This window comes from Stenella coeruleoalba, assembly GCF_951394435.1.
Source record: "Stenella coeruleoalba genome assembly, chromosome: 21".
Lineage (NCBI taxonomy): Eukaryota > Metazoa > Chordata > Mammalia > Artiodactyla > Delphinidae > Stenella > Stenella coeruleoalba.
Window position 1 is genome coordinate 29,643,629 of NC_137167.1, and position 15,652 is coordinate 29,659,280.

The 15,652-nt window shown below is 40.0% G+C and overlaps 2 protein-coding genes across 3 annotated transcripts in view; one reads left to right on the forward strand and one right to left on the reverse strand.

The window, feature by feature from the left end:
• MCPH1 (microcephalin 1) overlaps positions 1-8,489 on the forward strand; it is a 101,181-nt gene extending 92,692 nt beyond the window's left edge. The window contains exon 15 of the mRNA XM_079909494.1: positions 7,090-8,489. Within this exon, the coding sequence (XP_079765620.1) occupies positions 7,090-7,230 (141 nt within the window). The 3' untranslated portion in view covers positions 7,231-8,489. The remainder of the gene's footprint in view (positions 1-7,089) is intronic.
• A 616-nt stretch (positions 8,490-9,105) lies between these two features.
• ANGPT2 (angiopoietin 2) overlaps positions 9,106-15,652 on the reverse strand; it is a 53,734-nt gene continuing 47,187 nt past the window's right edge. For both annotated transcript variants that reach the window (XM_079909192.1, XM_079909191.1), the window contains exons 8-9: positions 13,477-13,607; positions 9,106-10,248 (exon numbers count right to left, since the gene is read on the reverse strand). In XM_079909192.1, coding sequence (XP_079765318.1) covers positions 10,088-10,248; positions 13,477-13,607 — 292 coding nt within the window. In that variant the 3' untranslated portion in view covers positions 9,106-10,087. The remainder of the gene's footprint in view (positions 10,249-13,476; positions 13,608-15,652) is intronic.

Below are 15,652 nucleotides of genomic sequence, written 5' to 3' on the forward strand. Positions count from 1 at the left end.
GGTACGGGGTGTATTCCTGGGCTGACGCAATAGTTTCAAAACTAGAAGGAGGTAGTGGTTGCACAACATGGTGAATAAACTAAATGCCACTGAGCCATACACTTTAAAAGGGTTACTTGTGTATTATGTGAATTTCTCCTGAATTTTAAAAATCACGTGGAAAATTGCCTCACTGAGGGAGACTACTGACTTTGTATTTTTAAAATGACTTGATGGCATTATAGAACGCATTTCTTGGTGTTCTGAGAAGTGTTGGAAATACTTATTTTGGAACAAACATCGTTACCTTGAAACTTTGCCAGTTCACGTTGGTCCTTCTGGGAGACTAGACCTCCTCTGGTTTCTGGCTCCACAGTGTTCAGGACTTAAGCACCCTATTGTATGGTTATTAAAAGTTATACTTTTGATAGCCCCAATATTTTCTCCTGAAGCTTAACCTAGAATCAACTTTATTGCCACAGCAATTTCATTAACTACACAGATATTTTTGTAATCTGTGATGATGTATAATGTTTTCATGTGACAAAAAGGTTAACTGACTTCTTGTCACAAAACTGTGAAGAGATGGACATTGCTTTAACCCAGTGGCCTGAGTTCTGTGTTCTTAACCAGTACATTATACTGTCTGTTTGTGGAAGAAACACAAAGATTGCTATTCTCCCTCTAGAAAAAGTCGAAACAATGGACCTATTAGCAAATTCTCTTAAAGTTTTGTTGTTTGAGAGAATCAATTACTCTCATAACTGAGGCAAAGAGTCTATGAGGTCTGACAGGAAAAATATAATTTAATTTTTATAATTCTGTTGTTAGCTAAAAGTAGCAAAGAAATTAGTGAGGACCATTTTTACTACTCTTGGATAGGAAAGAAGGAATTTGCAAATGCTGAATATATGTTTCTATACCTCCACAGACTCTCACAACCAAGTTTTTTACCCCAGTTGTTGTGGGGAAGGGTGGAAGGGCAGAGGGTGATGAAGGCAAGCCCAATCTCTTTTCAATGAGTAAAGGAGAAAATAATGTGTACTTTCAATCTGTTTGAAATTAACAGGATTCCCATTGGTTAAATCTGTGTCACAAGTTTCTAACCATCAGATTTGAATTTTAATCGCTCAGTTGGCATTTTATACAATATGAAGTCTTCTGTATGCAAAGAATATTGTTGACTTTTCCCACAAAGGAGCCCCCCACCATTGTTTTCTTTAGCTGCTACGTTCTCACTAGTATTCTTAGTACCAAAACTGCAGTTGAATTTAACAATTATATATGGTAGGTGGTATGGTCTGGAGACAAGTCCAAAAATAACGGTTGGTTAGCCTGGCTATTTAGAAACTTGGAATAAACAATATTACAATTACAGTAAGACATTGTGAATGTTAATAAATGGTTTCAACACGATTAGTAATACTCTCAAGTAAGTTCAATCAGCTTCCTATTGAATTTGTAATTATCAACACCAGCAGTGAATCATCATCATTCAGTTTTTTAAGTGCAACCTAAAATCCCTCTTACAGGTTGCTTTCTGCTTATCCTGATCTTCTCATATCACTTGTACATGGAAATAACTGTTGTTTTCCCTCTCTTTAATTTTTTTTTTTGAGAAACCAGAAATTAAGGGTACCTTGTTTAGTGTTTTTGCTTATTAAATGCTCTGTGAATAAATTAATTTTTAAGACAGCTGAAGAACATTTCTTGGGAAAATTTCTCAAAATATTAAGAAGTAAAAGTGAATGTTAAAGAAAAAAATTAATTTGATTGGTTCTGATCCAGAAAGTGGCATTTAGTTCTTTTGATCCTTCAGAATGTTCTAATTATTCTATAGAGAGTTGAAGAACCTAATAAAAGCTTGTGACAGTTAGCCAGTACCAGTACTAAATAACAATAGACCATTTTTTACTTAAACAAACAAACAAAAAAGCCTTGTGCTTTACACAGGCACATTAATTTATAAACAAGAGCAATTTGGGTTTATGCTATTATAATAAACCAAATTAATCTGCCTCACAAAGTTGTCCAAGCAACTTTAATGCTCTCACTGCTCCTCTTCTGTGTTGTATTGGAAGTTCTAGCCAGTGCAATAAGGTAAGAAAAAAATATACACACAGATTGGGAAGGGAAGAAACAAAACTGTCTATTTACATAAGACATGATTGTCTACCTAGAAAATATCAACAAGTCTACAGAAAGGCTACTACAGCTAGTAAGTTGTTAAGCAAGGTTACAGGATACAAGGTAAATATACAAAGTTTGGTTGTATTTCTGTGTACTAGCAATGAACACGTGGAATTCTAATTTTTTTAAATGCCATTTATATTAGCAGCTCCAGAAGCTGAAATATTTAACTTTAGGTCTGACAGAATATTTGCAGGATTTGTATGCTGAAAACTCCAAAATTCTTGAGAAAGAAATTTTAAAAGACCTAAATAAAAGGAGAGAGATACTATGTTCATGAATTGGGAAACTCGGTATTTTTTAAAGCTGTCAGTTCTCCCCATTTTGAACTCTAGAATTGACTCAGTTCCAGTTACAAGCCCAGCAAGATGTTTTTGTAGATATCAACAACTGGTTCTAGGTGCAAAGCACTTTTGAAATAGAAGGTTGGAGACTCACACGATAGAGGAATCTAGGTGACCAGTAAATGAGAACTCTCTGTACTGTTGTGGCAACTCTTTCGTAAGGGCACAATTACCCAAAACAAAATGTTTTCAGGATCAAGTGTAATTTATGAGGCCTCTAATAGAAATGGCACTCCCTGCCCTGCTGTTTCCCAGCCCAGATTCTCACTCCTACAATATCCTTCTGATATTTTATTTTCATATTTCTAAATAAAATGCTTTTTCTGCTTTTTTTTTTTTATCACTTTTAGACGTTATCTATAGGCTTCCTTCTATGGAAGATTAAAATATGACTATAGCTTTCACTGTGACATACACGTCCCCTCCCCATCTACCCAGTATGGTTTTGCTTTTTGTTTAACATGTTATATATGCATATGAAGACATACTTGTTCACATTTACATGCACACATGGATGACTATGTGAATGCTGTTTGAGCTGAGCCATATAGTGTACTATGATTCTATTCCATTTCTGGTCATTTTTGTTTGTTTTTCTTGAGCTTATCATTGACAGTCATTTTCATTGCTTAGTTTTCTATGTACCTATCACTAACTCACCACAAGAATTTCTAAAAAGCATTGTAGTTTTTCTCCAAAACTGTCTACACATTAGATAATCTTCCAATCCCGTTTATTTCTCTTGGAGACACCACCCATGAACCCCTTTGTTGCTCTGCTCCCTGTGAGACTGGTTCTCCCTAGGTCTACGGAGCCGCTGTTATCCTGGGACTTCCCATCACTGTGATCCCAGTAATCCCCTTTTTGTTTGGTCTGGTCTCTGTTTGCATGCTAGAGGCTTTTATCAAATGGGTAGAAAGTCATGTTTAATATTGAGGACTGAAAAGCTGATGGAAATTCTGTTTATCTGAGTGTATAGATCATCTGATGTGATGGAGGTATTTGATAGAGGGAGGTCCACGTGTCAGTATCTGTAGGTCTTTTTTCCCTGGGGTGATTTGTTTCTCCACAAAAGAAAGGCCCTTGTCCTGCCATGGAGTTCTGTGCTCCTGTCTCGGGGTGAGGGCTATGCTGGAGAAGTTTTCCCTGCTACTTCTTACCACTGCTCCCAGAAAAGCCCGTCTGACTTTACTTTTGTCTTATTTCAGAGGAGGGTGGGCAGGAGGGTGGAGGTAGGAGATTTCTCCATTTCACCCTGTTCTACACCGCATTTTCAGAGCTTTCTAGTACCCCCAATTTCCCAGCCTTTCTGGGAATCTGCAGAGGGAATTGGATGCTTCCTACTGACTCCCTCTCTAGACGTTTAAGCTCGAGGTTTCTTTGCTCTTCTAAGTCAGTTACCATTTATCCATTTGCTTTGCAACTTTCAAAACATCATCAGCTTTTATCTGCAGTGGGCTCTTTTCCCATTCCTCTTAGCTCCATCATTTTAGTTGAGTCTTGTGAGATGGTGAAAATAAGTTATGCTCACTTTGCTAATGTGTACATAGTTGGCTTCATTTTCTCCTTTGTGTTTGATGTTATTCTTGACTTGCATTTAATCTCAGAGCCCTTGTCTGGCTTGGGTTCACTCTAGTTACACTCCTCACCCTGTTCAAGGAGAATGATTAGGTGGATATAAAATGAGAGAAAACCATTTGCATTTTGCCTGGTATGAAAGTAGTTGCAAAGTCAGTCTTACATTATGGAGAGCTGTCTCATCATTAACTATTAATCTAATAATAAGGCGAGAAAATGGGTCCTATTTAAATTCATCAACAAGGTCCAAGTTTTATGCGTGATAATTTTACAATGCCAAAAATATCATATTCATTTGCAGTGGATGCTGAAATAACTCAGCCTTCATTTTAAGGGCTATCCACATGGGATTTGATCCTCTGTATTCATGCAACCCCATTCCTTGCTTTATATAACTTCTCAGTTATTTTCATTCTATCACGTATATTATGATAAATATCTCAGGTTAACCTTTTATTTTTAACTACACTTGCAGCCTTAACTGCCATCTTGCAGAGTAGATTTTCCCTATTTTGAACACTCTAGTAAGGTAAAGATAAGTCTAGCTAATGAAAGAACTAAAGCAAAAAAATTTACACTCTATTTCTGATTTGATGATTTCATTACAATCAAATTAGTGTTTTTTGCTATCTCTGTACAATACTCATTCCTGGGATGCCTACATAAATTAAATTTATTAATTTACTTTCCAAAATGCTACTGTAGATGCCTTACGGTTTTATTTTTATAACATTTAGAAGTGGACAAATTCAGAGAACATACATTTCTCCAAGAGATTGTTTAAATTCAGTTGATATTTTAATGTGGCTTACATTTGAACTCAAATGCCACAGGCATTTTTAAGACTGGTTCCCTGGATTCTCTCACTACTACGTTGTGTTTCTCACTATACTAGTCTTCCACATGCCTCATGTCTTGAAGTGAACCTGATTTTGAAACTTTCCACAATTTACTTCCTGGGCTAATCACATGAGTTTGTAGGGAACTAGTGTGTCTTCTGTAAATGATAACATACATCGACTGATAAGAGTAAGGTAAACACTGTTACTTCAATGGGTTATTTTAACCACCCATCAACCATGTTTGCTGTGTGTACAAACATGATTTCAGTGCAGAGTTAGCAATTTTCTAATACCTTCTTTCATTGGACTTATTAAGGTAAGGTTTTTTTGTTTTGTTGTGTTTTTTTGTAATGTTTGTTAGGCAGTAAAAATCGGGGAAACAAAAAGGGACTTCAATGACAAAATGCTTGTCTACACACAAATCTATTGAAGATTGAACAGGGTCCCTGAGAACCCAACTCATTGCTTTCCGTCTCTCTATATCATCTTGGGCCCAGTGCCCATGGAGCTGTTTGTCCTGTCTTTTCTGGCTTGTCTTCGGATTCTCCTGCCCAACAGTTGTGCTTGCACTGATGTCCTCAGCACACAGGGGTAGGACAGGGTATATTATCATACCTTCCCTACCATATGCAGCCAGCCAACCCTATTTTCTTACCACTTCTTCCAAAGCTCCCTCTACTGCAGCCAAAAAAAAAGAAGCTACTTTAATCCTGGCTTGGCCCGTGGTGTTCTCCCTCTGCCGGAATACCCTCTCCCCTTCCCACTGTCTCTCTCTTTGCCTGATGGACTTTTACTCAGTTTAAATGTCGGCCCCTCTGTGGACCCTTCCTTGGTTTTCCTAGCCCGAGTTAATTTGCTTCCTACCACGGGTTTGCACAGCCCTGCTTTGGAGGAACCAGCATTTGGTTGCTGCCATGCCTCCTGCAAGAGGGTAAACCCTTCTAGGTTTGGGTTTGGGTTTCCAGGACCCAGTTTGGACTCTTATTCATGGTAGGCTCTCAATAAGTTGTTCACAGATGAATGGATAGTGAGCAGAAAGAAATAGTTGTTGAATGAGTAAATGCATCTGTTGAAAGTAAGATCTGGGCCAGTGCTGAGAATGATCATTCAGATTCTGTATTCCGTTCTTGTCTTTATTCCATTGTCATGCTCACTTTTTCTTAGAAACAAAACATTGCTGTCTCATTTTGGGTAAGTATTAGATTTAATATATAAAAAAGGAGATATTTCAGACTGATAGCCCATAAATGGTTCTGAACTTTAGGAACTACCAAAAAGGAAGACTTAGACCTCATTCCTGCTAATTCAGCAAAAAAACGCTTGAGTTTTACATAGCAACTCTAGGGGCAAAAAAAAAAAAATGGATTTACTGAATGTAGGAAAGAAGGAAATTGCAGATAAAAAGATCAGTGTGAGTTATGTAATTCAGCTTGATTATTTTAGTTGTACAATTCTACTGGTACATAGAGACATACAGCTTTTCAAGGAGTTTGGTCATAGAGTAGAGATGAGTGCAGAATCTCAAATGTTGAATTAAAAATGAAAACATTGTTTTGATTACTTAAAAATGTGTGGGTTCTAACGATGATGATGACAGCTTGTTTATGAGACGTTTTACTCTTCCAAAGTGTGAGAAGGATTTCCAAACATGGATGTGGAGAACTTCTCCTAAAAACATTAGCTAATGATAGAAATAAAGTTACACACCAAAAGGTTTGCTTTTTGAATTTAGGCTTATGATCTATCTTCTCCTAATACATGGGTTTTTTTAAATTAATAAAATTCTGTATTATTTACTAAGGATTGTCTATAATGACTCCTTAAATTGGAAACTGGAATTTAGGAAGACGTAATATTTCATATGTTTAGAAACGGGGTGGTTATCCTCACTAGGATAATAACCCAGACTTCTAGCCATCAGGAGACATTTTCTTAAACAAGCGTTTATTAATATTTGTAACATTTTTGTAACCTGAAGATTCTGATGGCACTTTGGTGTTCAAGATACATGTGCTTCGGATCAATGTAGTATGTAGTTACTGCTAGGGTTTTTTTGTTTGTTTATTTTGGTTTTGTTGTATCTTCAAACTGGTTTATTGTCCACTAAAAGCCTAATAAGTCTATAAAAAATGTTCTGCTTCTTCTCTCACTTATAGGTACTGTGGTCTTTGGAAATGGGTCATTGGATTTCCGAGGAACCGTTTGAAGAGTCAGACTACTTCCCTGCAGCTCCTGTAAGTCACATATTATTTTATGGTGGTAAATACAATTTGGTATTTTCCGGAAGTCATTATTAGCATAGATATACACTCAAGTTTTTTTTATTAAATCAAGAGCAATTATGCCTATAACTAAAAAGACATATTTGCGGAACTTAACACATTTTGTCTATTTGTGAGAATAAATGTGAGAATGTGAGAACATTCCTCAAAAAGTTGTGAGAAATGTAATCTCAAAAAATTTAATTATACAAGTCCTCAGGATTGAGAAAAACAAAAATGAAAAAAGACTAGATTCTTGAGAAGATACTATTATATATTGCTTACTGCCTTAAAAAATAATGCTGTTACTGTTAAAAGAGATAGAAGTGATAGGTATAAAAATTGTGGCCTGTTAGCATTGTGATGTGGTGTTTCTGTTTTGATGTTTTTCCTGAAACTCAGCTTCAGCTTTACTGATTTTCAGGTATTTCAGATGCTTAATGGGAAAGTTCCAGGTTCTAATTTTTTTAAAGATTAATAAGTAGGTAATTTCAGATTTAGTTGGAAGCAGGATTGCGCAGAAGTTGGCTTTTGTTTTCAAATGTTAACTGGTTTGTCACGTTTTATCCTTTCAAAAGATTAATACCTGAAAGGTAAGTGATGATGTGTAATCTGTGAGTGGTCTCCATGTTTTTTAATCGTTTGAGTATGCCATATGGCTATCACATAGTGAGAAGTGAACTCTGTCCTCCAGTCGCTGTGGTTATCTAGTTGTTGGGTTGTTTTTGTTTTCATTTTTGAGATTGCTGTTTTGATTTGCTCTGGACTTTATAAATGTTTTCTTAAGGAGAGAAAAAATTCCTCTCAGCAAGACTCTTTGTTTGAAATACCGGGTAAGGAGTTGAAGTGTAAAGTAAAAACTCAAATTCTCCCCCACTCGCTGTCATGAGAGAGTATACGTAACTCTGAGTATCATAGTGAGGTTTGTCTTTGAAACTCACCTTATCTGCCTACATGGGCAAGTGAATATAAATTGTGTTGTTGCCAATTTTTCCCGTATTATCATTTTCCCACCTCGGTGTCTGTCATGTGGTCATTGAGATGTCATGGAAATTTATTGTTTCTTTTGAGGCGGTGATATTTTCTTATTATCAGATGTTTTTTAGCTTGATACAAAGCTGTGTATAAATTCAACCTCTGCTAACCTTATGACGCCTTCTTACATGTAATAAGAGGAGCTGTTCTGGGATGGGAGGTTATGTTCTCATTAATATATTTGTTGGGAAAGTGCAGCATGGTGGAAAAGCAGAGGGCCTGACTTGTCCAGAGTCCGTAAGTTGCTCAGCAACACCTGAGCGTCGTAAAACTAAGCTGGGAAGAGGAGGGGGGTGTGGGGATAAAATAAATTAGATAAGAAAAATGGAATAAAGAAAAAAAATAGTGGTAGGACAGTATAAGGTGAAGACAGACACAGGTAAATGCTGGCTGCAAATTTGGCTCTAAGCTTCCTAGTAGCTGACTCAAAAGCGAATATATGAGAAATTGCTTCTAAATTATGAAGCATTACTCAAATGTTCATTAGTATTAATTGTACAATGAAAACTTCAAACGGAGTTAAAACTCTAGGAGTTTAAGGTTTTGCAGTCCTGAGGTTAAATCTGTGCTCTCAAAATTTTCTGTAAACATTTGAATATGCTATAAATATCAGATTTTGGTTTTGCGCCCCAGAACACCTTTTTTTTTTTTTAATTTGCTGGTGGTTTAATTCTAGTAAGATTTAAGTTAATGTTACTAACGCAAATTATTTTTTCCTGTAAATAACTTCCAGGGTGAATCCAGCTTGAGAAGTATAGCTTTGTAAGTGTTTTAAATGGAAGGGTTTTCTCAACCACAAACTACATTGTAGCCTACTTCCCTAAAATACGTTGTAGTAGAAGAGAAAAAAGACTTTTGTATTAGAATAGTGAGTAAAGGATAGGAAAGCCTCTTTGTCATGAAATTAAATGTATAATTTTCTTCATCATTAAAAATCAAGATTTTCCTTGTCACAAGGCACAATCATTTGTTTCAGAATCATATTACAATGTTGTAAATATCATAAAAGTTAAATGCGGTCATCTCACCTAATAAGTTATATTTAATTACTAAAAATCCCTTCATATTTAACAGCGAGGCTGAAAAAAAATAGTACAATCTTCATATATACTAAAAGAACACGTTTCTATTAATAATTTCAGAGATCCTGAAAGTTTTCACCACAGAAACTTGAAATATATATATTTGAGCATTAACTTAAAACTAACCTATCAATGCCTATGCAGATATGCTGTTCTCAAAATGAAAATTTAAAGCCCCTAAGAGGAGGAGTCAGAATGCGTTAACTATGTTTTTCCTTCTCCAAATATTAAACCGCTAATAACCACTTCTCGTAAAAATCCCTGAATATATAGTGTATTTTTATGGCTTCGAGAATTGTTCCTTCCTTTTAATTATGATAGTGGTGCTGAATTCAGGACATATGGATATTTACACAGTCTATAAACAGTGCTCAGAAGAATGCAGTTCCAAGGTTATCTCTACTATATGGCATAAGTGTTCTGTTTTCCAGTTATTTACTGATCGACTCGCACATAACATTCTTGGTTGTGACAACAGAGCCTGTAAATTGTCAGTCTCATTCGCAGGCTTAAATTTATCTTCCCGTAGGCGTTCTACCAGGTCACCATGCCAGGCTGTGGCTCGTTGGGGGTTGTGCTTCGGTTCGTTGAGTGATGCGGGTTTAAGGGGTGACGTTGATGGGGCTCTAGCTGGGAGCTCGCGGGTCCCCTCAGTCTGGAGCGTGGGCAGTCTGTCCGAGCTGGATAGGGCGGCAGCATGCAGCTGTGTCTTTCAGAGCTTTGGGATGAAGTCTTTGAAAACTGGAAGACACTGTTCCTCAGGTGTGCGCAGGCATTTAGAAATCTGCTGGGCGGATCATCATGGTCGTGGCCTTGAGCGAGTAGCCGGACCCTTTCCAGTAGTACCACTTAATACCATTGAACTTATTTGTGTTCTGCCTCTGTGGGTAGTACATTCCATTCAGGTTGGAAGGACCACAGGCATCAAACCACCAGCCTATGAAAGTGAAACACAGAAGGAATTAGGAGCCAGGTGGCCCTATCTCACCGCGGAGTTACAAATACTGGCTAATCCGAGAGTCACATTCTGCTCATTTTAAGCAGGTGTGTGCGGGCCTTCTTGAGAGTGGAGGGTGCCACCCTGGCAGGTGGCAGTGTGGTTTTCCACCTCTACACTGGTGGAACCGTAGCCCCTGGGGCACATGTTTTTACGTGCTTTCTTACTTCTCTTCCCCTGTGCTGTGGGGAAGGGCCAGACACCCACAGACGTGACTAGGAGACCCACAGGACAGTGGAAAGTGTGGAAAAGTCAGAGCCCTAAGAATCGATGGGTGGCTCTCATCGGCCCAGGGTCACCTTCCATCCGGTGCCAGCAACACGGCGGACCAGGCTGCTTCAGGCTCCCCTCCGCCTAACAAAGAATATCTTTTTGGGACTTCCCTGGTGGAGCAGTGGTTAAGAACCCCCCCTGCCAATGCAGGGGACACGGGTTCGGGCCCTGGTCCAGGAAGATCCCAGATGCCGCAGAGCAGCTAAGCCCGTGTGCCACAAATACTGAGCCTGCTCTCTAGGGCCCGCGAGCCACAACTACTGAGCCCATGCGCCACAACTACTGAACCTGTGCTCTAGAGCCCACGAGCCATAACTGCTGGAGCCCACGTGCCTAGAGCCCGTGCTCCGCAACAAGAGAAGCCACCACGGTGAGAAGCCTGCGCACCACAACTAGAGAAAGCCCGCGCGCAGCAACGAAGACCCAACACAACCAAAAATCAATCAATCAGTAAATTTATTAAAAAAAAAAAGTCTTTTTGTTTCAAACGTAACCCCAAATTTTAAGTACTCAGTGGAGCTAGATAAAAAGGAAACGTTTAAGTCCCAGAGACAGAAAGGAAATGTAGAGCTATAGTGGTGTGTGCACTAAGGTAAAGTGGGGGACCTGGGAGGCCGCTGCATGGCACAGCGGCGGAGCAGTGGGCATCCACACCTACACCTGAAGGACCAGGCTTGGGCTTTTAATACCCTTACCTAGAGGCCCTGGGTTTGGGAGGGGAAGGAATGCCCTCAGTCTACAAGCATTAATCCAGATAAATCTTTGCAAGATTGTGTTGGAAGGACACATACAGTATGATGCCATTTATATAAAATTTTAAAATACAGAAAAAAATAACTATTATCGATCTCTCCATACCTAGTAAAAGAAATCAGTAATGTGAACGTTACAGGTATTGGTAGGGCATGTTTTATTTCTTTAAAAAGTATTCTGATGCAATTATTATATTATTTATACACTGAACTCTGATCACCAGTTATTACATCCAAGTGCCTAAATTGTTTCCTGATAGTAACAGCTCCATGACTTAGGTTGATGCAGATTAATGTTGATTTGATAAGACATTTGTGTGTGTGACTCATAAACCTTCAAAATATTCAAGAATATTGCAGATTTATAGTTATGTCCATTCCAGAGCCTGTTGTCTGACTCAACTATAGAATTTACTGTCTATGCAAAAATCTAGCTGGTCATTATGCTGGTTTATCTGTGGTCCAGACCACGGCTGGGAATCTGACCTCTACAGTTGGGACCGCTCTGCTGTCTCTCTTGGGCTGCGTTTCTTCTCCCCGATCTCCTTTCCACTTCCACTCTCAGCCCTAAATCTTGATCTGAGTAAGTAAATATGTTGTTTCCTTGGTTATTAATGCACTGATACTCTCTTGAGTAGCTCTTGACATTCGGGTGGTCTGAAAACCGCCACCCTCTGCGTGGACATCTGGGCTCAGTGTGGGAATGACAGACAGGAAGCAGGATTCGGCGTGCTCCCTCCCCTCCCCGCCCTCCCCTGGTTGGCTTCAAAAAGGATTACTGTGGTGGGATGGGAGAGACAGGCAGCTTTTACACAATCAGCATAATAGCTTTCTCTGGTGAAAAAATTACTGAAGTAAGTATGGCTAATAGGGAAGACCTAAGTTACCAACGTCTATTTATACATGAAATATATTCTCTAAGGAACCATAGGACTGATTTTCTTAATGGAGCCTAATTCTCTCAGTATCATTTTAAAGACTTGAAAATTACTGGGTTTCAAATTATTTTTGTAAATAAATCCTTCCTTTTGTCCGTAAATGATTCTTAACTGCAGTACAAACACGTGACAAGTTTAGACCCTTTACTTGTTTATGCAGTACCTCGTATTTATAAAATATATTGACTGCAGCTCTTTCCTCTGGTTTTTCCTCTGGTTTTCCTGGGTGAGTAATGAATGAATTTTTGGTGATACAATTCATGGTCTCTACAAATTAAACCCTGCCAATTTCCTGTTTGCCTCTGCATTTCGTCTGCACTGTTGGCAGAATTTTTGTTGCTGATTTCAACCTTTCAGTGTTTTTAAGAACTAACTCCACAGCATTTGCCCGACTTTTTCCTGGTCTCAATCACAATTAACTGGTTTTAGTTATTCCACGTTTAAAATTTTAGGAATCAGAAGAGTAAGTTTTCTAACAGTTGGTTCCTGTCACTAAGCTCTGAAATGTTTCTGAGAACTCATCTGGCCATTAAGTGACTGTTATACCACATTTGCTTATGGGTGTGGCCTCTTTTTGTTTGTGTGTTGTTTTTAAGAGGTCTAACATGAAAGGTAGAAGGCAAGAAGAACCTGAAGATAAAGGCCTTAAAGTGGACAGTCATTCATTTGAATTTGATGCACAGAAAAGGAGCTTGGTTAATTGCTTTCTGTGCATTATTAGTATTTGCTATATATTAATGAAATACTTTAAAAAAAAGACAACTGAAAAATCCTTGTTGGAACAATAAATTATTAATTGGAAACATTTCTATACTGATGAATCTATGTCCCTGTTTCGGTAGCCATTTTTAATTTTTAACCTTTTTAATAAATCAAAATGGAATTAGACCATCGTGCCAACATCTGATACTCAGCACAAACTCCAGAGAGCTTGCTGAGTATCACACGGCCCCTCTCCTTGCCAGGGGTAGGTCCTGAGGAGACACAGTTGGCCTGCTGACAATTCTAGCTCAGTATCACATTCGTGCGTAAAACTCAACAGTCTGAAAAAGCGAAAAACAAATTTCCCTGTATTGAGCAAGTAAGTCTATTTATGAAATTGGGACATTGTCACCAATCACAGGTTGAAGTCCAAAGAGCCAACCTTTCCCTCTATGAAATCCTTTCTTGCCAATACAAATAGGAAGAGAGAAACGTCATCCCACCTCCTGTGAGCATTTGTGAACATTTGCAAATACATTTGTCGTTGTCTGCGTCCTTTGTGCTAAAATCGTTTCCTGGTTGGCTTATGCTGCTTATTTTGCCGGCTGTCCCTGTGAGTCCTTTAAGGTGAATCCTGTAAGCATGCAAAGAAAAAAAAAAAGGCAAAACATAATTGGCTTGGGTGGTTGATTTATCATAGTGGAAAGTTTTTTACAACGAAGAATTTCATTCTACAGAAACACGTGCTATGCTGCTCAGTGCGCTAGTGCATACTCTGGACAAAATGTTTTTGCGCTGGTATAAACAGGAACCAACTTATCATCAAATCCTTAGGCAAAGAGGAATGTTTTCATGAAGCCTTCAACGCATATCACTTGCACAGGCATCAGCGGGGACTTGGGGGCCCTGTCATTTATTTTCCTGCTGCTTTCAGGTAAACAGAAGAGGGGAAAATACATCGTGATGGGATCCTCTTTCCAAGTCTCCAGGCGTCATCCATCTCTTGTAGAAATGAGAATCCAGGATGACTGGTGGGTGTGGGGAGGACAGCAGACAACAAGGGATGACCACTGAATGTGAAGTAGAAATCTAGAGAACTGTGTGGAAAAACAAATCCTTGTGGCTGCTTTGCCTTGTTTCTGAATAGTATTATAATAAACCTGCCAGACATTGAGAAAGAATAAGCGTACTATTAAGTTAGACCCTAGATAATAGCCCAGGCTTTTAGAAGATTGCAGAAACCTGGCTCGCCCCAGCACTGTGCCTGCCAAGGAGGAGGGGAGAAGGGCAGGGGCAGGTCTGTGAGCCCGACTCCAGGAGAGCCCCAGGCAGACAGGCTCCGGAGCTCGGAGCAGGGTCCAGGGGACGCGGTGCCTGTGTCGAACTCCATGTCACAGTGTGGCGCTTGGAGCGTGGCTCCCCATCCCAGGGACCCTCCTGCTGTACTTTAAGTGCCGCCACCGCCGCTCATCTCGGGAACACCTGCTCACATTTGCTAACAGCTATCTGGGAGGGAATAGGATTTCCTGGAATTCATGCTGGAGCAGAAGGTGGAGCTGAGAGGAAAGGTTCCCCAGGGGCGTGTCTCTAACCCGCCTGTGCCACTCACTGTCCCGGGCCCGTGCATGGAATGCCCAGACCGGCCCCAAGAGGCAGGCGCCACCCCCCTCTTACACGTAAGATCGCTAAGGTTCGGTTCGGAGGTGGGAGCTCGTCCACAGCCACGTGCTGTAAGTGGTGGAGCTGGGACTGGCAGCAGCTGGGACTGCACCTCCGTTAGGGCTCCACGCTGCTGCGCCCCTTCAGAGGGGCGCTTGGTTATCGAGGAGGCACTTGTGAAAAGGGGGGCACGGGGGCATATCCAGTGAGTTCCATAAAGCGCTGGTCCTGAGTAACGTTGTGTTGGTAACTCAGATTTTTGTTTGTAGTACTGTAGCTCTGGAAGCCTCATCACAGGCCTTGATCGAATTTCTGAATTTCAGGGTTATCCTCATGCTTCAAAAATGACCCTGGGCCCTAGCACAGCCTCTGCATACCTGCTGCAAGGCCTTCTGTAAGTTCTGCTCACCCTTGGGATTTTGAAACACTTTAATTTCTGTCCAGGCCCTTCTCATTAATCGTAGGTAGGGTTGAGATGAACTACTCCCCGTGCTTTTCCTCCTTTGAACTCTCCTGTCTCCTCTGAACAATCTCAGTTCTACTGGAACGCATTAAATTTCCCCAAAGCAAAAGAAGGGAGAATACTATGTTTTATGAGTCTCTGTGAGAAAAGTTGTATCTTTTTAGATCCTTCTGCCATGTGGCCCATTGTTTTATTTTATTTTTTATTTTTATTTTGTGGCTGCGTTGGGTCTTCATTGCTGCGCGTGGGCTTTCTCTAGTTGCGCTGAGCGGGGGCTACTCTTGGTTGCAGTGCGTGGGCTTCTCATTGAGGTGGCTTCTCTTGTTGTGGAGCACGGGCTCTAGGTACGCAGGCTTCAGTAGTTGCAGCATGCAGGCTCAGTAGTTGTGGCACGTGGGCTCAGTAGTTGTGGCTCGTGGGCTCTAGAGCGCAGTCTCAGTAGTTGTGGCACACAGGTTCTAGGGAGCGTGGGTTTCAGTAGTCGTGGCTCGTGGGCTCTAGAGTGCAGTCACAGTAGTTGCGGGGCACGGGCTTAGTCGCTCTGCAGCATGTGGGAT